Consider the following 23,029-nt stretch of genomic DNA (forward strand, 5'->3'; position numbering starts at 1 on the left):
ATCTGGCTAGACTTGCAAAAAATATCTAGGAAGTAATGGGTGCATGGCCAAAATACATATTGTGCTGTCATATCTGTCAATTTCCCTGTTCTGCTCAAATGGGAGAGAGCACCACATAAGCAAGCTGAACAAGTACCAGGTCTGGAGTTCATACACCAGTTACACACACACACACACACACACACACACACACACACACAGCCAAAGGAGTAGCCCCAATATATATATATCCCCACAAAGAAAAATCTAGGCACAAACGGTTTTCCCGATGAATTCTACAAAACATATGAGGAACAGCATTAAAGTGGTATTTAAACTCTTGCAGAAAATTGAGGCGGAATTCTTCACAAACTCACCCATTCTCAGGTTACTTATTCGCTCAGTATCCAAACTGAAGAAGCAATGTTAAAAAAAATAGTCTCAGAATAATTTCTCCACTTAAGACATGTACAAGAGGCTGGAGGCATGGCTCAGTTGGTAGATCACCAACCAAAGTATCAAGTACCAAAGTTTGAATTCCAGTCTTGCAACCAAACAGAGAGGAGGGTGGTGAGAGGGGGGGAGGGAGGGAGAGGAGGGAGAGACAGAAGACATCTATGAAAAACCAAAAGCAAATATCTTAGCTAATGGCAAAAGAGAAAGTAACACCAGAGGCAAAGACACCAATGTTACACAGAAATCTACCACAAAACAGCAGAACTAATATTCAGGTGCATCCTAGGTATGAAAAAAACTATAGTTTAATGCTGTAGAGTAAGTAAACACTGATCTGGAATGGAAATGGTTTTAAAAAGCTCCTAAGGGCAACCACAGATAGTAAGCAAATCCTTATGGATAAATTTTATGAAATCTGTGAAAGATTTGCCCACAAAATCAACCAGACACTTCTGAGAGAAATTAGAAGAGTAAGCAAACAGAGGCACACAGCTTTTACACAAATTAAAAGACTCACTAGTGTTATGAAATTGGCTCTCCTTAGCCTATTGACCCATGCAATCCCTATCGACATCAAAGTGACCTTTTTCTTCAGGAGAAATTGACGATCTGCTTCTGGAGGTTAGAGGAAAAGCCAGCTGTGTGGATTTCTCTATGCCTTTGTTCTAAAGAGCAAAGTTGAAGTAACACCATGTGATGGAGAGCTGCAGGAGTTTAAGATGCTGCATTAGGGGAAACAGGAAAATCAGAGTTCCAAGGAACAAAATGAAGCATGGAGCAGAAGAGCACCATACATCTGCAGTTTCAGATAGTCTTATGCTTTTATCTGGAGCTGGCCTCAGATCTTGAGCCTCCTGCCTCTGCCTCCCCATGGAGCTGGGATGACAGTTCCTTCACCGTGGCGGGCACTGCAGGAGGGAGCACACTGTCTCCTGCGGGCCAGGCCCTTGCAGTCTCCCTGGGGGTGGGGGGTGAGGGACCCCAAGATGGAAACACATCAATGGAAGTGGCAATTCTGGTTCCCCCCCTTTTTTTTTCTCCCAAGAACACCTCATCAACAGTTGAGGGGATGGATGACAAACTTTATTAGAGATGCTTCTCCCTCATGAGTCGAATTCACAGTACAGTGGGCAGAGGCAGCCATCCAGGGGGTGGGGGGACTAGGAAAGGGGTTCTGGACCCCCAGTGCTGCAATCCTTTCCAGTTAGAAGGGAGTCTGGGGGGGGGGTGAGAGGGAGGGCGGGGAGATCCAAACCACACAGAGTTGTCAAAGGAGGGTGGGGGCAGAGTAGCAGCAGCAGCAGCAGGGTTGCCGTAAGGCCGGGCTGGGGCTGGTAGTGGAGACACATCCCCAAATCCCCCTCCAGTGACAAGGCTCCCTCCCAGCTGATAAATACAAAAAAAATACATCACACGAAACAACAGCAACAACAGTAATTAGCTCACAGAAAGCTTTGTGACACCTAACACTCCAGGACCCCTCTGCTCATGCTCACAAGGCTTCCACGGCTGCCTCTGGACTCAGGACCGTCCTCACAACACTCTGTTTTTGTTTTTCTTTTGGTCAGTGTTGGGGCTTGAACTCTGAGCCTGGGCACTGTCCCTGAGCTCTTCAGCCCAAGGCCAGTGCTCTACCGCTTGGAGCCACAGCGCCACTTCTGGTTTTCAGGTGGTAGATGGGAGATGAGAGCCTCATGGGCTTTGGTGCCTGGGCTGGCTTCCAACCTCGATCCTCAGACCTCAGCCTCCTGAGTAGCTGGGATGACAGGCGGGAGCCCCCACTGCGGGGCTTCCTTCCTTCCTTCCTTCCTTCCTTCCTTCCTTCCTTCCTTCCTTCCTTCCTTCCTTCCTTTCCTTCTTCCTTTCTTTCTTTTTCCTGGATGGGGTGGTCATAGGGCTCTGTCAGTGGCTGGGAGAATAGGGATGGGGTAAAGAAGACATCGTTCAAAGAGGTTCAAATGTTCAAAAATCAGACATGGCCCCAAAGTCCCTTTGCCCGCTCTCTGGGGAGGTGTCTTAAAGTGGCACCAACTCCCGAGGGCCAGGATGGATCTGCCATCCTGGCCTCTTTTCCCCAGTGGGCAGAGGCCTGTCTGCAGTTTCCTGCCGGGATGAGCTGTCATGCTCTTAGGTCCAGGAGACCTGAGATGGCTCTGAGTTCTCTCAGGGCCTGCTTGGACGGGCAGGATTCTCCTCCCCGAGCAGCAGGGACACGCCAGGCCTTTCCGGAAGCATGGGCCTGCCATGCTGTCTCTGGGCAGTCTGTACTTGATGGAGGGAGGGCATCTGTATTTCATGCCCAAGTCTGCAGGTATCCCGGGCATGGGGGTCAGTCCTGAGCGCTGGTCACTGGTACTGCAGATAGTTCTTGAGGGCTTCAGGCAGGGGAAGGGCACTGATGGCCTGCAGACGATGGCGGCCCAGGGCTGAGCGGATGGATCTCCGGCACAGGTCCATGAGGGGAAGGGGCTCCGCTGCAAAGAGAGGGGAAGCAAGTGTTAGGGTCTCCCGACCCCCACCCCAGTGGCCTCCTGAGCCCAGTGGGCTGCAGGAACAAGGGTCAAGATCGTTTCCTGAAAGCTCTCTGTCACACGTGGACGTTCAGTGTATGTCTGTGATGTAATCAGAGCTCCTCTCTGCAAGCCAGGATCAAAAAAATGTTCCCAAATGGGGGCCGGGTGGCTGGCACCTGTAATCCTGGAGACTTAGGTGGAGGCTGAGATCTGAGGATCGAAGTTCGAAGCCAGTCCAGGAAGGAAAGTCCACAAGACTCTTTCTCCAGTAAACCACCAAAAAGCCATAAGTGGAGCTGTGGGTCTAAGTGGTAGAGGGCTAGCCTTGAGCACAAAAGCTCGGGGACAGTGCCCAGCTCCTAACCTCAAGCCCCGTGACTAACAAGGAAAAAAAAAAGATTCCAATTTGTTTATTAAGCTTCTTTATTTTTTTTTTTGCAGGTCCTGGGCTTGAACTCGGGGCCTGAACACTGTCCTTGGGCTTTCTCAAGGCTAGAGCTCTACCACTTGAGCCTCAGCATCATTTCCGCCTTTTTCTATGTATATGTGGTACCAAGGAATCGAACCCAGGTCTTCGTGCATGCTAGGCATGCTCTCTACCACTAGGCCAAACTCCCGGCCCTTATTACGCTTCTTAAGAAAAAAAAAATCTCTCAGCACACCATCGTAATTGACAGCAGCGTCCTCTGGATGAAGACTTGGTGGAGTCAGAGCTTTGTGTCTGGATCAATGCTAAAAAATAGCGCAAGGTAACCAACCCCGGGCCACGTTCTCAGCTTCATCTTCCCTCTTCTCCATCCCTAAGCCCCTGCACGGTCCAGCAGAGCCATGCAGCGGACTTCTAGGGTCTCCACTGTCCATCCTTAAAACAGGGGGACTTAGCTGGGTGCTGATACCTGCCATCCTAGCTACTCAGGAGGCTGAGATGGGAGGGTCACAGTTCAAAGCCAACCCGGGGAAGGAAAGTCCATGAGGCTCTTATTTCCAATTTGCCACTAGAAAACCGGAAGTGGCGCTGTGGCTCAAGGGAGCTGAAGAGCTCAGAGACAACTCCCAGGGCCAGAGTTCAAGCCCCACAACCAACAACAACAACAAAAACTGGTGGGGGAAAGAGGGCCATAGCTTATGACAGTCCTGTCTGAGAAAGAAATGGGTGGGGATCTTGGCACAGCGATTGGGTGGCTCCAGCTGCCTCCCTAGCCCCCCGAGTCATCCGCCTACAGAAAGGACTGACCAAGACATGAGTCACCACCTTCTCCTCATTCTTCCCAGCTCATAGTTTGAAAAGAGATCAACCAATTCACAGTCATGAGGTGAAATTCCTATGTGGTAATTTCAGACCACGCTCGGTCTAAATGACAGCACTGAATTCGGAACAACTCCTGCACGCCGCTTTGTTTTCAGGAAAAGAAATGAGAAGGGCAGGGTGTGACTGTGTGTGTCCATACTCCCAGCTTCTCAGGAGGAGGAGGCAGGTGGCTTCTCCTTTGGAGTCAGGTCTAGGAACCAGTGGAAGAACTGGAGGTGAGGTACACGCGGTAAATGACGTGCTTAGGAAGCATGCGGCCTTGGATTCGATCCCTGGTACTGTCAGGACTCGAATCCAGCGTCACCTCTCTGCCCTATGTCTCTTCCCCCTCTGCCTGTCATGTGTCAATCCACTTCATCGTTTATGCCAGTGGACACGTGTGCATTGCCTGAAGTCATGCCGCTTCTGCCATAACCCAAGCCTGGTGCCCACCAGGCCTGGCATGCCCTGCCCAGTCCTGGGCTCACATCTAGAAAGCATCTGGAACATGCCAGGCTTTATTGCTTCTCCAGCCAAAGGCCGTAACAAGCAACATGGTTACATGACCTCGTCAGTGAGTCTCCAGAGCCCGGGTGGGGCTCCCCCATTCCTTGCCGGGACTGAGAGCTCTAGTTACTTCACTTATACAAGGGGTGTCACACAGGAAAACAGTCTTAAATAATGCATGGCTATGCCTAGCAACGCTGCTGGACAGCCTGGCCCGGCCAGGGTGGGGGGTGGAGGGTGGGGGTGGTGAGCAGCCAAAGGGAAGGACTCAGGATGCAAATTCCACAGCCATTGTTGCAGGAGGCTGAGGGCTTGCTAGGCATCTCCTTGAAGATGCAGAGAGACAGCTGTGTGAATTCCAGGCAGAAAGCAGGTGGGACAGGAAAATGGAGGAACTCAGAGATCTTGCCAGCCCGGCCCACCAAGCAACTCCTGGGGAGCTTCCAGTGCCAGAGGATAACTCCTTAAGACACTGCAAGCAGGGCCAGGAGCGTGGCCTAGTGGTAGAGTGCTTGCCTAGCATTCAGGAAGCTCTGGGTTTGATTCCTTGGTATCATATACACAGAAAAAGTCAGAAATGGTGCTGTGGCTCAAGTGGTAGAGCATGAGCCTTGAGAAAGCTCAAGTAAAGTGCTCAGGCCCTGAGTTTAAGCTCCAGAAAACACTGCTATCCCAGCCTGGTACCTGTGGCTCACACCTATAATCCTAGCTATTCAGGAAGCTGAGATCTGAGGAGCGAGGTTCAAAGCCAGCCTGGGCAGGAAAGTCCGTGAGACTCTTAGCTCTAATGAACCACCAGAAAACTGGAAGTGGAGCTGTGGCTCAAAGTGATAGAGTGCCAGCTTGATCAAAAGAGTTCAGAGACAGTATCTGGGCCTTGAATTCAAGCCCTACAACTGACCCCCCCCCCCAAAAAAAAAGAAAGAAAGAAAGAAAAAACACAGAAAAGTAAATGGACGAGCTAGAGGCATAGCTCAGTCGGTTGAGCTCTAGCCAATGAGAAAAAGCATCAGTTTCTGATGGACCAAAAAGAAAAGTATATAGCTGGGGTGAGCACCTAGCTAGACACCAAAGACTGGCATACTTCATTCCCCTGGGAAGTGCTGGGGTATGAACCCCGGAGTCTCACCATACAGGCCTTCCAACACAGTGATTGTGCTTACTGGAGCTTTCCAAACATGAGCTCAGAGATGGGCCCAGAGGAGACGGTAGGGAGCGTGTTTTCCTTTGGTCCAACAAAACTAGTGAGTACACTGAATACTTGGCATGGAGTCCACCTGGTTTTTGACCCCAAGCTCCCTCTTTCTGTCCCTGAAAGGATGCAGTAGGGCTCAAGAGGAGCCAGTATGAAGATGGGTGCTTCCCCATCTTCAGGTTGAGTCTCTTCAGGTTGAGTCTCTGCCAAAGTTGATCCTGCCTAGTTTCCCCATTTCGTGATTCTGGTTAAGTGGTTGGCAACGCAGAGCCATAGCTGGCGGAATCATCAGAGATGGGAATGCTCAACCAGAAGTCGGATCTGGGAGGCCAAATTCGGGGGTGGGGAGTAAACAGCTGAGAGTTCAAATCCCTGCCAGTCAACTTCGGATCTTTGGGGTCTGGGCGAGTTCATATCACCTCTGAGACTCTGCTTCTGTAGAGAGAGGCTGGGCTGCACTGTTCCAGCTCTGGGCTTCCAGCCAGGAGGTGCCGGCCAGCGAGGCTCCCTTGCTCACTTACATTTAGGTGTGGCCACCAGACTTGGCTTGGCCAATGAGATACCAGAGAAAGTGGAGTGTGGTCCTTCTGGGTACCCAGCTAGGAGCTTTAAGGAGCTAAGATTTGCGTTGTGGTTTTGTTTGTTACTGCAGCAAGACCTGGCCTATCCTGACTGACACAACTTGTCACTGTGTCAGACATACACGTGACAGGGACGTGCATCTCCGTGGATGTCCGTTTCACGCTCTGACCTCACTCCCCTGTTAGATGTGGGTGCTTTATTATCATCTATGTATTGATTTACTATTTGTTTGCCAGGTTGTTGGAAAAAGGTCTCAATCCATTATACAGCCCAGGCAGGCCTGGAACAGGTTGGGTGGCCCAAACTGACCTCAAACTCAAGATCCTCCTGCCTTGGCCTTCTGAGTCGCTGAGAGTATAGGCATGGCCCATGGCGTGCTGTTTTAGTGAGGTATTAATGGGTGGGAAAACAGGTGCTTTACCTCGGTGTTACTCCTGGTTGGGTGTATGGGGAGGAGGGGAAGAGAAGAGGATGGAATCCTGCCTCTAGGACAGATGTCTGCCAGAAGTGACAGCTGCAGGACCTATATTCCCAAAGGCCGGTGAGGAAAAGCTCCTCTAAGAGGAAAAGGCGTGCAGCTTGCACAATCCTGAGATTGCATTAAGACTCATTTAGCAACATTGATTAGGGAGCTATAAATAGCCCCAGCACTCTCTCACAGGTCATAAAACACGCTTTCCCCACGCTGCCCTCCCCCATCCTCCAGCCAGCCCTGCTTATTTGGGGCTGCAAAAAAAAAAAAAAATACCTGGAAGGCTACACTTTGATGGAAGACCCTGGTTCCCATAGCGACCACTGGCTAGGACCATGATGCTGTATTGGCTGGGAGGCAGGGATGCTGGGGCCCAGGTGAGGAGGGGATAGAGGAGGAGGAGGAAGAGGAGGATGAAGGGGAAGACGGGGAGGGGAGGGAGGCGGTCTGAAATCACAGATTGAGGCATAATGCCTGTAATAAGTAATCCTACCACCTCTAGGCCCTCACCGATGGCCCCACACGTGAGGATTTCCCAGGGGAGTCATGGGACCTAAGGCACAGAGGGAATGGAAGAGGCCCAGGCTTGAGTTCCAATCCTGACTTAGTTCCTGAATAGCAGGGTGACCTCTGGTCAGCTTTGTTCCTTCTCTGGGGCTCCTCCACTGAGCTGCCACCCCTAGGCAATAGGCAGAACTCTTTTAACTCACTTGAGGCGGGCTTGGGTCTGACTCCAGGAGGACCCACCCACCCACGACAAAAGTCTCTGCATCCCTGAGCTCCACACCGAGTGTGGAGTATGCCCATTCCGGAAGACTCCCTGGGTCACTTCCCCCCCCCCCCGTGTCTCTCACCACCCACTGTGCCCCCCACTCAGCCTCATTTGAATGCTACACCAGTTAATGTTTTTCAGCATGAGTAAAATACAGTGAGGAAGGGGTACCCTGCTGAGAAACACCAGACACTCGCTGCATGCAGGCCAAGGGTGGCATACTCACAGGAAAGTGGCACCTCCATCTCTGCCTCCACTGCCTCCTCCTTGCCAGAGAGAAACCCGGGGTAACTAGAGGGGGAGGAGCTGTAGAGGGGAGGGAGGTTGTTTGGGGGATTTTCTTTTTTCAGTCGTGGGCCTTGAATTCAGAGCCTGAGCACTGTCCTTGGGCTTTCTCAAGGCTGGAGCTCTACCACTTGAGCCACAGCACCACTTCTGGAATCGAACCTGGGTCTTTGTGCATGCCAGGCAAGCACTCTACCACTAGGCTGAACTCCTGGCCCCCTTGCTTTTTTATGCTTACCTTTTTTTTTGTTGTTGCCTAGGTTGTCCTTGAATCTCAATCCTCCTAATGTCTGCATCCCAAGTAGCTGGGATTGCAGGCGTCAGCCACCATGCCCTGCCTGGGTTCTGCAGTTTTCACTGGCTATGGGACCTAAGGTAGACCTCTCTCCCTGGCTTCTGGCCATCCAGAGCCCAGTCTTTGCTCTGGAGTGTGACATCCCTGTTGTGCAATCACTGTGCCACCAGGCGGCGACATAGAGTCACTGTGGGCAGCGAGGGATTCACTGTGATGAAAATGGGTATTTCATCTCAAACGATACTTAGCACATAAAACCAGGTTCAATTTGCTTCAAAGGCAAACCACTGGACGTAATATGGTGATCAGAGGGTTACGTGCCCATGACCAGTTCCTTTAACCAGTTCCCAGCCTTTGAACCCTGCCAACTGAGAGTCCAGAACTGTCAGCCCGGCTAAGAAACCCCCAACTTTGACAGTAATTAGCTGCGTGAAGTCCCTTCTCCTTTCTGAGCTCAAATTGCCCCCCTGTGGAAGTGGGCTGAGGATGACTCTGTGTAGAGGAGAAATCACTGCTTCATCTTTCAGATCTAGTAAGTGTTCAATAAACCTGGGTGGAATGACTGCTGTGCGTCACTGAGGGACATGTTTGGTGTAATATAAGGTCAATGTCTAGCAGTTATTACTATAGGTAAAAAGGGAGCAGGTCTACTGATGGAGCTGCAGGCTCTGGGCAGTGAGAGAGAGGGGAAAAAAGCAGAAAGGAAGGAGGGAAGGAAAGAAGGAAGAAAGAAATAAAGAAAGGAGGAAAGAGGAAGGGAGCAGGCTTGTGTACTCTCAGAAAGTGTAATGTGCATGGCTGTCCACTAAATTTGCTGCTGCATTAGAAGGCCGTTTTCCAATTTCAGTGGTTACGTCTCCTCTCTGCCTTGCATCTGGGCTCTGAAATCCTTCTGGAACCCTCTCAGCCTTGAGGCCATTCTTTCTAGAATGCTGCCACCTACCCATTTCCCATTTCCCCCAGGGCCGTGGGAACCACAGTTTCCAGCAGGGCCTGCCACACGGTGTGAGTTCTCCAGGACCTTGGCTTCTGTGACCGACACAATCCATCCCTCAGGGTGGCTGCAGGCTCAGGGCCTCAATCTCTGGGTCTGCAAATCTGCCACTGGCTTATAGTGTCTCTGTCTCTCTTTCTAGAACTAGGATCTACTGCCCCCCCTCCCTCTGCTGCCGTTACCCCACTCTGGCAGAAAGACCTTACAGGGAGGGGGCACAAAGAAGTCTCTTAAAAATAAAAATAAAAAAAAAAGTTGTGTTGGTTCACTTCAAACCTCCTCAACACTCCAGCGGCACAAACTATGTGACACTTTATTTCCCCCAGCTTGAATGGGCCAAACCAGCACCTCATAAAGTGACAGGAAAAATATTTGGCCGTGTTCGTAAAGCCGGGCCACAAAGACTCACTTGTGATGGGTCGGCCACGCAGCCAGGCCCCCCGACTCCTAGGATGCCCAAGTCTGGGAAGTAAAGTCTGCAGACACCACTGCCCAGCTCACACAGGCCACCTGCATCCAGGCCACAGGGCCTGGCAGCCTCTCTACACCCGCCCCCCAGCCCCTGCCCCAGCCCATCTCCTCCTACAGCTTTCCAGAAGCTAAAACTGCCAAAAACAACAACCACCATGGGCCAGGAGGCGGGAGGCTGGGAGTGCGTACAAAAGACTCAAAGAAGCTTCTGTGGGCTGGTCAGTGGCAGCCACCCAGAAGGCTGGGCCATGTGTTGGGGTCACAGTCTGGCTTCACAGCAGGCTCCCCTCAAGGAATCCATCCTCCCCCAAAAGTGGTCTCCAGCCTCAGTGCTTTTGCCCCTGCTGTGCCCCTGCCCTGTGGTGTACTTGCAGTGTGGCTTTCCTGTAAAGAGATGTCCCTGCTCTGGTCACACATGCCAGTCCACCCCCTCCCTGCCAAGCTGAGGACAAGTTGGGGGGGATATTTTATTTAATGCTCTGATGATTTGTTTCACCGCCACGTCATTTATTTGAGATTGATTGGAGAAAGAGTCTTTTCAACAGTGATTTGTATTTTTCTGATAAATTCCTCTCCCTCTCTCCCTCCCTCACCTCTCCCTCCCCCCCCCCCCCCCCCCCCCCCCCGCCTCATCAGTTGTGGCAATTGAACTCAGGGTCTGGGTGCTGTCCCTGAGTGTCTAATGCTTAGTGCTCTATCACTTAAGCCACAGCTCCACTTCTGACTTTTTGGTCTTTAATCACAGATAAGAGCCTCACCAACTTTTCTCTCCAGGTGGACTTCAAACTGAGATCCTCTTAATCTCAGCTTCCTAAGTAGCTAGGATTACAGGCATGAGTCACTGATTCCTGATTGCTTTCAGTTTTTTGTTTGTTTGTTTGTTTGTTTTTGTTTTTAGATAGCCAGGGACTCTCACTTTTATCCAGACCAGTTTCTAACCAGGATTCTCCTACCTCTGCCTCTTGAGAAGCTGAGATTACATGAACACTTACCGGCTTCTCTTTGGCAAGTAGGAAAAGGCCTTATTTTGATAGCATTCCTCCTCTTGCATATTGGAGCCATGATCCAGTAAAATAAAAGTTATTTGAGTCCAAGTACTGGGATACCATGACAAGTGATCCCATGAGCAAGACAGCGCCCAGGATTCCCAAGGAGGTTATGAGCTATATAGCAAGGAAACACTGAATGTGACAATGGATTTTCCTGAGTACAGAAATCATTTCTCTCTTAAATTTTGTGCCTACTATTGTGGCGCAGTGGTGGATGACAGGTAACTGAACTAGGTAAAACGACAGGAGGCGCACCACAGGGTTGGTTATAGTTTTGCTTTTCCCTGTGCCATTATTTTGACTATTGGATACCATCGCTTTGCCACTTGATTAGAGGCTTGCCGACCTGCTGTGTAGTGCCAGCTCCTCATCTGGGCCTCCCGCCCATACACACCAAAATACACTTATGTGTGGATCCCAGAGCCCCGCCTTCCTCATGTCACAGGAGGCCGGAAGCCGTGGGAATCCCTCCCGTTCCCAGGCTGTAGGAACAGAGATGCCTGTGAGCTCAGAGGGGCTTTGTGCCCCATGGGGTCCAGAGAGCCCCGCCCACGAAAACCCCGCCCACCACGGACACGCCCACAGCGTTAGCCCCGCCCACGGCGCCAGCTCTGCCCAATGTTAGTCCAGCCGACTGCGCCGGCCACGCCCACGGCGCCAACCACGCCCACTGCTCCCGCCCCGCCCACAGCACCCGCCCGGTCCGGCCTCTCCCCAGCGTCCAGGCATGTGGAGAGCAGGACAGGTGGTGGTGCCCAGCCCCGGGTAGCAGGCAGGTGGGGACGGCGCAGGCGGGAGGACGCAAGGCCCTGCAGGGGCAGGGACACCACGATGCATTTGTATTCACTGTCGCCATGGTGCCGCAGGCAGCGGCCCAAACAGCAGGGAGGGAGGACGCAGCTGCAGAGCCACTCATGCCTCACTCTTTCCGCCCTCTCAGAACATGCCTGGGCACGCGGGCGGGCGGGGGCTCCCTCCCGGGACACTGCAGAGCGCTGACCGTCCTCACCCAGCCTGCGGGAGCCAGTGTGAACCGGGGGCAAAGCAGACACAGCTCAGGGACTCAGCCACCGGCGGCAATGCCACGGAAAGTCACACACTCCACCCAACCCGCAGACAGATGGGGGGAAAGACAAAGCATCAGGCCAAGAAGTGCGGGCCACAAGTGGAGAGATGGCCCCAATAGCCAGTGTGTCAGGAAGGTGAGAGGGAGGCAGGCAGGCAGGGAGGGAGGGAGGGAGGGAGGAAGGAAGGAAGAAGGGAGGGAGGGAGGGAGGGAGGGAAGGGAAGGTCTCACCATGGCTACAATGATAAGATCCACAGCTGTCTCTAGGAGCCCCTGCAAGCCTGGGCACTGCCCAGACCTACCCTACCCCTGGGCCCTGAGAACTGGATGGACAGTGAAGGTTTCTTGGAGGAGAGGGCATAAAAAGGGCTCAGAACATGTCAGTTTGGGCAGTGGTGTGGCCTCTGCCTGTGTATGGAAAGCACACGGCAAGGCCTCCAGAGATCCTTATGGGCCATCTCCAAGAGGAGCGCCTAGTGCCCAGCTGCTGCTGGCTCGGCTCCCTCCTTGCCCAAGGAGAGGGATTGATAGGGCAGCTGCCTGCAGGAGTCAGTGGGGGAAGGGCCAAGCAAGAGTTGGCAGCTGAGCTGGCTGGTGCTGGATGGCCATCTGGTTTGGGTCAAAGGTCTCCGGGGAACAGTTTGATTTATAGGCCAGTGCAGCCACCCAGGCCGCAGGGAGGGCACAATAAGGCCAAGAAAGGGGGTTGGGATATGGGGGAGGGGAGGGAGGCCCAGTGTGTGTGTGCATGTGGAGAAATGAATGGAAAGAGGATGATTCAGGGCTGAGCCCGCTGCTTCCAGCTTTTGGAACTTAGGGTGCCTTGAACAGAGATTTAAAAAAAAAAAAAAAACCGTAGAGGTTGTGGTGCTAATATGGAGGTGGCAATCTCCTCTGAGACAGGGCAGTCAGTGTCTATAGGAGGAAGCCACGCACCTGACACCTAGCGTGCCATCTTTCTCTCTCCTTGGCTATCAAGCAAGCCAGCCAGGTGTGTCCCAGTGAGCTCAGGGAGTCCCACAGCTGGCTCTGGTCACTCAGGCTACTCAAATCTAGTGTGAAAACTAAATCTAAAGACCACGCAAAGAAAGCAGAAGCTTTCTCGTGTGTCAGATGTGCCGTTCATGAACCCAATAAGGTGCTAGATCCAGGCCCTGGTGACTCATGCCTATACAAACAGCTGCTCGGGAGGCTGAGATCTGAGGATCGAAGTTTGAAACCAGCCACACAGGAAAGTCTGTGAGATGCTCATCTCCAGTAACCTAGTCAGAAAAAACTAGAAGTGGCATTGTAGCTCATATGGTAGAGTGCTAGCCTTGAGTACAAAGAGGCTCAGGGACAGTGCCTAGACCCTGAGGTTCAAGGGCCAGGACAAAAAAAAAAAAAAAGAAGGAAAAAAAGGCACTGGGGAATACAAAGGACTTTCAGCACATCCTGAAAGGGAGATTCAAAACCTGATGGTCAGACCAACTGGAGTCTGAGATGGGTTAGCCTGTCACAGCCTGCATTTCCTCTTCCCTGAAAGACCATGTAAAAGACACCACAAGTGGAGCTTCTAACCCGTGAAGTGCTCAGCAGGACAAAGGGCAGTTCATTCATTGATGACTTTTATCCATTTGCAGCATGACGCATCTCCTAGTCAGTTCTGTTGGGCAGTAGGGGTTCCCTGACAGAAAAACCCTCTCTGGTAAGACTCAAACTCCCCTCTCTGTACACCCCACCAAAATCCTGACCTGAGCATGCACCCATCCAAAGCCAGGGTATATAGCAGGCGATTCATCAAGATTCATCAACCAGAAACATTACCTCCCGGTGAGGGGAGCTCAGATGCTAAACCTATCAGAAGCTGAGAACTGGGGAGGGAGGGGGCTGTGCTGAAACCTGACAGCAGGCTACTTCCTGTCTAGTTACCCCAAGGGATATCTAGCTAAAGCCCAGCTCTGGCCTTTGACCTCTGACCTGGGTTTGTTTATACATGTGGGGGGGGCAGGGGCTGGGCCTGGGGCTGGGGCTGAGGCTGGAGCTGACAGCCAGATCCATGTGTGGGAAACAAGGAAAGCCTTCCACAAGTCTCAGTGTGTGAGGTACTGGGGAGCAGTCACCAGGCCAGGGGGAAAGGGACAGAACCATGTGGGTGAAATAATCCCATACCACCCCAAGTCTTGTGTTTGCCAGGGGCTCTGCTAGATTTTATCTCCTTCTAAGGGAGGCTTGGCGGGGGCGGGAAGGGAAGGGGGACTGCCCAAGACCACTGGGCCTGCTGCTCATCCAGCTTGCATTTCTGGGCCATCACAGACAAGCTCAAAGCTGCCCCTTCCCCTCCTCCTCCTCCTCTGAATTCCTGGCATACCTCTTGTCAGACCCCCTCCCCACCTAGGCCCTCTGCCATTCTCCGAGGTTTTCAGGTCCTGACTGTACCTCCCAGGATTGGCTTCCTCATGTTAACTGATGCCCTCACTCTTTCCCTCGAGCCTCCCCTTAGGCTCCAAAGCACTGCTGCCGAGATCTCATGCCCTAGAAAGATCTGTATGCAATCACACCATCCAACACGGCAGTCACCAGTGCACCTAGAGGAAGAGTCTTTGTATACAGCCAGTGCCACCAAGGCACTGATGTTTTCAGTTATATCACCAGTGGCTGAGCTGAAAGCAGCTAAGTCTGGTGTCCTTTCCAGAACCTGCTTCCTTTCCTGCCTCTTTGACATCCAACACTAGACTCCAGAGAAGTCTAGTTAGTTCAAGAATGTTCAAGGCTTGCTGGTGGCTCACATCTGTCACCCAGCTACTCAAGAGGCTGAGATCTGAGGATCGTGGTTCAAAGCCAGCCTGGGCAAGAACATCCACGAGATTCTTATCGCCAGTGAATCACCAGAAAACCAGCAAACCAGAAGTGGTGTTATGGCTCAAAGTGGTAGAGCGCTAGCCTCACAGAGATAGCGCCTGGACCCTGAGTTCAGGCCCCACAACTGGGGGAAAATGTTTCCTCAATTTTCATACATCTGAACAATCCATTTGGACAAAGAACTTTCCACAGCCAAGAGGGGTGGCCTGTGTTCGATGGAGAGAAAAATAAAAGCCATCGATGAACCATTCCCAACCTTGTGTATCTCCAAAGCTTGGAGGAGAAAGATGTCAGGCCAGCCTGCCAACCCTCCACACCAGGAGACTTGGCTGAGCAGAACCAGGCTTTGGTGCTGCCTTCCAGGAACCAGAAAAGGAGGTGGAGAAGATGCAATGCAGTAGACAGGGTTGCTGGCCCATGTCTGGGCTAACGGAAAGACACCAAGTCCCCAGACAAGGAAAGCTGGAGTGCAAGCCTTGTCAACAAACAGACTTCACACTTCCGAAATAGCTAGGATGATATGTGCATACCATGCCTGGAATTTTACTAATTGACATTGTGTGTGTGGGGGTGTCTTATGATTTTTTTTGTGTGGGGGGGTCTGGGCTGTCTTTAAACTATAATCCTGATCTCTACTTCACAAATAGCTGGAATTACAGGTGTGAGCCACTGGGCCTGGCTTCATTCTGTTCTCTTAAAATACTTGGAACAATATCTGGATTGAACATAAGCATTAAAAAAAAAACCTATTATTGCTGTCTGTGTCTCCCTCCAATCGTCATTATACTGTCCCCAGTGCCAGACAAGCAGGAGGCGTTCAAAACTTAGTCACCAAGTGATTGGCTGATTGACAAAAACAAAACAAAACAAAACAAAAAAACCTCCCTTATCTTGGCCGTGGGTTCCTATCAGACTGTGAGCTCCAGGAGAGAAGGAACCTGGTCTTTTGACCAAGTCCTGGAAAATTGGGGGACATTACTATACCCTCCAGCCCAGGGGTGGGGCCATGGAGAACCAAAGCCTTCAAGGGGAACCCCACATTGTGGGAGAATGGAAAAGATCCAGGAGTGGTTGGGAAGGAATGAGAGTGGGACAGACAGGCCGTCAAGGCACTGGCGGGGTGGATGGGTGGGCACTGAAGGACCTGTTGCCTTCACAAATCTCAAGGCTCTTCTGAGTTTTGGACTTCTAAAAAAGCATTCCAACTAAACACCTCAAGCCCACTCAAAGCATGCACCCGGGTCTGGTCCTGGTTCTTCATTCCACAGGCAGCCACCGCCCCTGCCCCTTCCAGCAAGGTCCAGGCACCAGACAGAGAGCTGTCACCTGTCATGAAAGCCCAGGGCAAACCTGCTCTGGCTCTGGGATACCCAGGCATTGTGAAAGAAACATCACGGAGGGAAAGATCCAGAACTCAGCTGTCCCTCTGAAGAGAGCCATTAAGAAACATGACATCATTGGGTGTCAGGGCCACACACCCCTAACCCCAGCTGAGATTCATGGGTGGAGGCTCATAGCCACCTGGGGCAGGGGAGATTTTTATCTCCAGTGAACCATCAAAAAAGTCGGGAGCATGGCCTAGAGGTAGAGTGCTTGCTTAGCATGCACAAAGACCTCAGTTTGATTCCTTGGTACCACGTACATAGAGAGTGCCGGAGGTGGTGCTATGCTGCAAGTGGAGGAGCTCTAGCCATGAGAAAGTCCAAGGACAAGGGCTCAGGCCCTGAGTTCAGTCCCCAGGACTAACAGATACACAGCTATACACATGTACACGTGCATTAGGGTATGCATGCAGGTGTGCACGCCCAGGGTATGCATGCAGGCGTGCACGCCCAACAGCCCAGCAGCATCTCCTGGGGTCTCCTGAGCACCTGGGAAGGCGCAGGAGGGAGGGGGCCCAGTGAGGGTCAGGGGTGTTCCCAGGAGCCCATGGCAGGGGCAGCCCTTGCAAATCAGGGTTTCCAGAACCAAGCCAGGAGTTCTCACGGAGCTCTATTTATAGAAAGCGGTCTCCCAGAAGGCTGCAGAAGTGGGGAGAGCCAGAAGGGCCCTGTATTTTCCAAGCTCATCACACTGTCGGGGCTTAATTTCATCCCCAGCAAATAAATCATTAAAGGAGGCCCGGAGTCTTGGAAGACCTGATGAGGAAAAGCCATTAAAACGGCACGGCCCACCGGTGAATTATAGAAGGCCTCTGACAGCAGCTGTATTAGTGTCGGGCCAGGCTGTAATTCACGCTAACCACCCCCTTTCCTTAACCAAGTCACCAGATCAGGCAAATCAGCCAACAACCTGATGTCAGCAACTAAATGTCACAGGCCATTGTTTCTCTCCATTGTCTCCCTAGCAGCCCCACTGGGTCCTCCACAACACCCATCTGGGGGCTGGGAAGGAGCACAGAGAGGGCTGACATCAGGTGCAGTGGGCAGGTGGCATGCCAACTGCCACCTTCAGTCAGTTTGGTTCCGCACACTGATCCCAAAACCTATGACCATGGAAAGAGCAAGCACACCTGAGAGATGAGAGGTGAGAGGTGTAACTGCTAGGGAGGGACCTGGATTGGTCCTGACAGCCGAGCCCCTTCCCAGCCTCCATCTTCTCCTGCAGGAAATGAGCTGGGGTGGGGAACTGTGGTTTGTGTAAGAGAAACAGGGAAGAGTCAGGCCTCTCAGCTAGGGCCCTTTGCCTTGGCAGGAATCCCTTCCCAAGCAGAAGCCCTTCTCCACCCTACTCCCAGGACAACAGGGAAACTGAGTCACGCCGTGATTGGGGAGGATGAGGACAAGAAGGAACTGGGACTGGATGGGAAGGGAGAAGAGAATACAGAAGGCACAGCATTTTGGCATCTGCAGCTAGAGGGCGGCGCACAGAGCCAGACAGGCCTGTGCCAGTCTGCTAGCTGGTGTAAACAGGACACACACGAGCGCGCGCGCACACACACACACACTAAAGAAATTCCAAAAATAGGAATCCGAACAATTACGTTATGATAGAGCCATGTCATAAACATACATGGCTGTTAATTAAAATATGTGGCTGCTCTGCATTAAATGGTATTTAGATGACCAAGATACATGGTGATTCTATAATATAATCTAAAAATTCCCTGTATAGATAGCTTGAGGGGCGGAGGGTGGGGGGAAGGAGGGTCATGGTTCCTACCTTGGATCTCAGCTACTGGAGAGATAGAGGCCAGATGATGGAGCAGTCATGTCCAGACCTCAGGGAGGCTGGAAGGACCTCCCTGGCTCATGGAGGCCCTGGCAGGATGGTGGCGGGCTGGGCAAGAGAGGGGAGATGGCTGAGACACGGCAGGGTGTGTGGGTGTCCTTGGAGCCACACTGTTGGAACATTCTCTCTGGCCGTCATCGATACCGGAAGCCTTGGGCGGCTGCCAGCCTGCTCTGCTGCCATGGTGAGCCAATAAATACTTGTTGGCAGATCGATTAAACCATCTAGGAACGATGTGTGAAAATATAGCTTCTTCAGCGTGGTACAGGTGGACAGGCTGAAACAGCCAGAAAGTCTCAGGATACCTGGGCAAATAGTCTGCATCTGAAAGCCGGCCCAGAGCCCCACCAAAAGCCCGGCCGTCCAGCCAGGGGCCTGGGGCTCACACCAGAAATCCTCACCACTCAGGAGCAAAAAGAGCTCAGGGACAGTGCCTAACCCCGACGTCAAGCCCCATGGACCAACAACAACAGAAGTCTGGTAATTCTTAATGGGGACCAAAAGGGAGGCTGTGTGAGCCCAGATGGGAAACCAGAAGAGTGGCAAGGACTGGGGCCTTGTAGCTGCTTGTCCTTCCCCTTTCCAAAACTCAGTGTTCATTCAGAAAATGGAAGCAAGAGTTACATTGCCTCAAAAGCTTACTGGAACTGAAATTGGAAGAAGAAGAAGAAGAAGGAGGAGGAGAGAAAAAAAAAAAGGCTGAGTGCCAGTGGCTACTTGGGAGGCTGAGATCTGAAGACAGACAAAGCCAGTCCAAGTAGGAGAATCCTTGACAGTCTTATCTCCAAAGAGCCAGCAAAAAGCCAGAGATGGAGGTGTAGGTCAAGTGGTAGAGCCCCAGCCTTGAGTGAAAAAGCTAAGGGACAGTGGTTGGGATCTGAGTTCAAGTACTGGTATACACACACACACACACACACACACACACACACATACACACACATACACACACACGCACACACGCAGAGCTGATCAGGGTCTCCAGTCATTCTTCTATGTTTCCTCTCTTCTTCCCTCATCCATTAGCCAAAGACCATGAGCTAAAGCCCTTCTGCCAGTCTCCACGCTTAGAAGCCTGGCATCCATGGGGTTGGCAGGACTGGGGTTTGAACTCAGAGCCATACGCTTGCTAAGCAGGCACTCTGCCACCTTGCCATAAGCCAGCTCTGCCTAACCACTGACTGAGATGATTCTTAAGACACTTCCCACAAGGCCTGGGGCTGTCTAAATCAGCCCTTCTCTGGACCTACTCAACCTTGCCAAGATGCAAGCAGCTACAAGGACGTTCAACTGTTTGACAATCATAGCCCAACAACCGCCCAAACGGATGCTGGGCGTGTGCCAGAGGACCTTGCCCGCCACTCACATTTCTGTTGACTTGTTACGGGCCTGCTCTTCACTCGAGCAAATGGAAGCTTGGCGGGGCTCACACGGTGCCCTCCACTGCTTTCTGCCTTGTGAACTTTCCGTCCCTCAACTAAGGAGGGAGCATGGGAAACGAGTTGGTCTCAGAAGTGACAGATCTGGAAGCAGGTGGAGGAACACCATATCTGGTTCTCCGGAGCATTGCTTGCTCTTCCATTTTCTTATCTCGAGTCTAGAAGCTGCCTCATTGGCTGGCAGTTGCAAATAAACTGACCAGGTGTGTGAAGGCCCACACCTGTAATTCTAGTTTACTCGGGGAGGCAGAGACTGACAGGTTAAAGATTTTTTTTTCCCCCCTTTGCTTTGTCCATTGTAGGGCTTGAACTCAGGGCCGGTTCGGGAACCTCTTTATGCTCAAGGCTGCTGCTCTATCGCTTGAGCCCCAGTGTTTTTGAGTGGTTTATTGGAGATAAAGAATCTCCTGGGGACGTTTCCCCCCCCCCCCAAGCTGGCTTCGAACTGCGATCCTCAGATCTCAGCCTCCCAAATAGGTAGGATCACAGCAAAACAAGGGGGTAGGGGGTGTGGCTGAAGCGGTAGAGCCCTCGCCTTGTATGTACAAGGCTGTAAATGCAATCCCTAGGCACCCCCCTAAAAAGAAGAAGCTGAAATGCCTGCTAGGGAGCACTGCCCCCACGTTTCCGGGAGGGGTGGGGAAAGGAAGTCCGTGAGAGTGAGCAAACCCCAAATGCCTGAGCCCCAGCCCTGCACAGGGTCCTGCAGCCACTTGGGCCTCTGGTGGAGGCTTCCTTGCCTCTCTAGCCAGCCCTTCCTGGCCTTGGGTTAACCGCACCTGTGTCATGAGAGCAGCCCTCAAAGTTGTTGGCATTCAGCCTGGCCCTTCGGGGCTTGTCCTCGGCTTGCCCCGTGTTCAGCCCCTGCTGAGATTTCTGGGTGGTCTTGGAGGGTGCCCCTAGCTAACACCTAACAGCTCACAGGCAGATGCCGCACACAGTAGGTGGTCAGCAGTGATCATGGTTGCCTTTGCTTATTGTTTATGGATGAGGGGAAAGTGCATGAGTCCCCGGTGCACCGATTGTGTCTCCCTGCCGCTCTCCTGCTGTGGTAAGCCTGGACCACGTTTCCACGCTGGAACACCCCCAAAGGCTTGTGGGGTGTGTGTGTGTGTGTACAGGTACTAGGGCTTGAGTGTCATCCCTTGGCTCTTTCTGTTCGTGGCTGGTCCTCTACCACTTCACTTTCTGGTGGTTAATTGGTTAAAGTCTCAGGGGCTTTCCTGCCCCGGATGGCTTTGAACCTAGATCCTCAGATCTCAGCCTCCTTCCTGAGTACCAAGGATGGCAGGCATGAGCCACGGGAGCCCTGCTGCCTTCTTAGATCCCCTTGACAGCACTGAGTTGAATGACCCAAAGGATCATTTGCAGATGGGGAATCTGAGGCCCAGCTCTGACTCCTCCCAGCCCACAACCAAGTCAGGACTGCAGGTGGGGAAATTGAGGCTCGGCTCTATAATCCCCCACCTCTCCCACCCCCAAAATGAGGATTGCCAATGGGGAAACTGAGGCCCGATCTGAATGCCCCAGTGCCCACCACAGAATCAGGATTGCAGATGAGGAAACTGAGGCAGGGCTCAGCATCCCCCAGCCCCGCTCCCCCCACAGGATTCCAAGCTCATGACTAAGACCCTCCCACGCCCACCTCCCCCCACCGCAGGCCTCGCCCCCCCCACCACACACCAGGCCCGCCCCACTCACGGTCCAGGCCGTTGATGTAGCGCATGGTGACCTCGCAGTGTCCCCAGACGGCGCTCACCACCGGGTACAGCTTCCTGCCCTTGAGGCCCCGGAAGGCCACCCCCAGGTACTGGCCGTCCACCACGAAGCTGAGCGTGCCCGCGTCCATGTCCAGCAGCACGAGCAGCGAGTCGGGCGTCGCGAAGGCCTCGTCGGGGCCCAGGAAGGCCGGGTAGGCCACGCCGGGCCGGTTCTTGCCGTCGTGGTAGAGGCGGCTGCGGCCCAGGTCCCAGCCCCAGGACTCGGCGTCGCTGCCCACCAGCGCCGTGTAGCCCACCGAGTGCAGCGGGGCGCGCGCCGTGGCGACGCCCACCACCGCGTGGGTGCCGCGCTGCCGCGCCGGCCAGTGGATCTGCCAGGCGTGCAGCCCGCGCGCGTGGCCCACCTTGCCGCGGATGCCGTCGGTGCTCTGCGCCACCGGGTGGCGGTGGAAGGTGAGCCGGTCGTCGTCCTTGACGAAGACGTTCAGGGAGCGGTCCTCGGGGTTCCACGCGTGCCGCAGCTGCACGGCGGGGCCGGCGGCCGGCATGTCCAGCAGCTGCTCCAGCCGCGCCGGCCGCGCCGCCGCGCCCGCCTCGCCCCGCGCTTCCCGCTTGGCCGAGCGCGCCGCCGCCGCCGCCGGGTCGCGGACCTCCACTGACTTGAGGCTCCCGGACAGCTTCTGGCCCATGGCTGCACCTCGGCGGGCCCGCGGCTACCTGGCCGGAGCCCCCACGCCGGGCAGCCGGGGCAGGGCCGCGGGCTCGGGCCCAAGCTCCTGCGGGGAAGCGGAGACCTGGGTCATGGGCAGCGCCCGCCGGCAGCCGCCACCCCCACCCCGGTCCGTCCCCCACCCCAGCCCTGCCTGGGCAGCACAGCGGCAATGACCATTGGCAGACAGATAGTCTCCGGGGTGTGTGTGTGTGGGGGGACTGGTGGCCAGGTAATGACAGCAGATAGATGTCCCCAGGGTGAGGGGGGGGACTGGTGGCCAGGTGATGACGGCAGACAGATGTCCCCGGGGTGTGTGTGTGGGGGGGACTGGTGGCCAGGTAATGACGGCAGACAGATGTCCCGGGGTGTGTGTGTGTGGGGGGGGACTGGCGGCCAGGTAATGACGGCAGACAGATGTCCCCGGGGTGTGTGTGTGTGGGGGACTGGCGGCCAGGTAATGACGGCAGACAGATGTCCCCAGTGTGTGTGTGCGGGGGGGGGGGGGGGGGGGACGGGGACTGGTGGCCAGGTAATGACGGCAGATAGATGTCCCCAGGATGAAGGGGGGGGACTGGTGGCCCGGTAATGATGGTAGATAGATGTCCCCGGGGTATGTGTGTGTATGTGTGTGTGTGTATGGGACTGGTGGCCCGGTAATGACAGCTGATAGATGTCCCCAGTGTGTGTGTGGGGGGGGACTGGTGGCCAGGCCTGTCATCCTAGGAGGAAGGAGGAAGAGATCTGAGGATCACAGTTTCAAAGACAGCCTGGACAGGACCGTCTGGGAGACTCTTCTCTCCCCTTAGCCAGCAAAATAATAATAATAATAATAATAATAATAATAATAATAATAGAGCTGGAAGAGGAGGTGTGGTTCAAGCAGTACAGGCACCGGCCCAGGCCTAGAGTGGCTGTTTCAGGGAAAGATGCCCTTGATGCAGGAAGAACTCACCAGCAGTGGATGAAGTCAAGAACCCTGACCAGATTTTATTCACAGATGTGGGGTGCATCTTTTGCCCACCATACAGGACAAGGGAACTCTGGCGACCACTGTACCAGCACCCCAAAGGCCGCCATCTGTACAGTTCTAAGTGGGAATGCCTCAAGCTGCCTTTCAGTAATCAGCCAGTGGGGGGGGGGGTTCCCAGTTTCTGCTCTCAGCGT

General features: G+C 53.5%; 1 protein-coding gene across 1 annotated transcript; it reads right to left on the bottom strand.

Annotated features, from left to right (window-relative positions):
• Positions 1–1,769: 1,769 nt before the first annotated feature.
• Positions 1,770–21,915, bottom strand: Spsb4 (splA/ryanodine receptor domain and SOCS box containing 4). The gene is made up of 2 exons (XM_090323362.1): positions 21,134–21,915; positions 1,770–2,909 (listed from the first exon to the last, which is right to left on the bottom strand). The coding sequence occupies exons 1-2, from the start codon at positions 21,840–21,842 to the stop codon at positions 2,782–2,784; spliced, it is 837 nt and encodes a 278-aa protein (XP_090179488.1). The 5' UTR covers positions 21,843–21,915; the 3' UTR covers positions 1,770–2,781.
• Positions 21,916–23,029: the final 1,114 nt, after the last annotated feature.

Source organism: Megascapheus bottae, chromosome 32 (assembly GCF_031878675.1).
Source record: "Megascapheus bottae isolate mThoBot1 chromosome 32, mThoBot2.hap1, whole genome shotgun sequence".
NCBI classification, from domain to species: Eukaryota; Metazoa; Chordata; class Mammalia; order Rodentia; family Geomyidae; genus Megascapheus; species Megascapheus bottae.

Excerpts from the sequence above, each read along its gene's own strand:
- Spsb4 (XM_090323362.1), bottom strand. The coding sequence starts at position 21,842 with ATGGGCCAGAAGCTGTCCGGGAGCCTCAAGTCAGTGGAGGTCCGCGAC. Across the intron at positions 2,910-21,133 it reads CTACATCAACGGCCTGGACC|CGGAGCCCCTTCCCCTCATG; the intron begins GTGAGTGGGGCG and ends CTCTCTTTGCAG.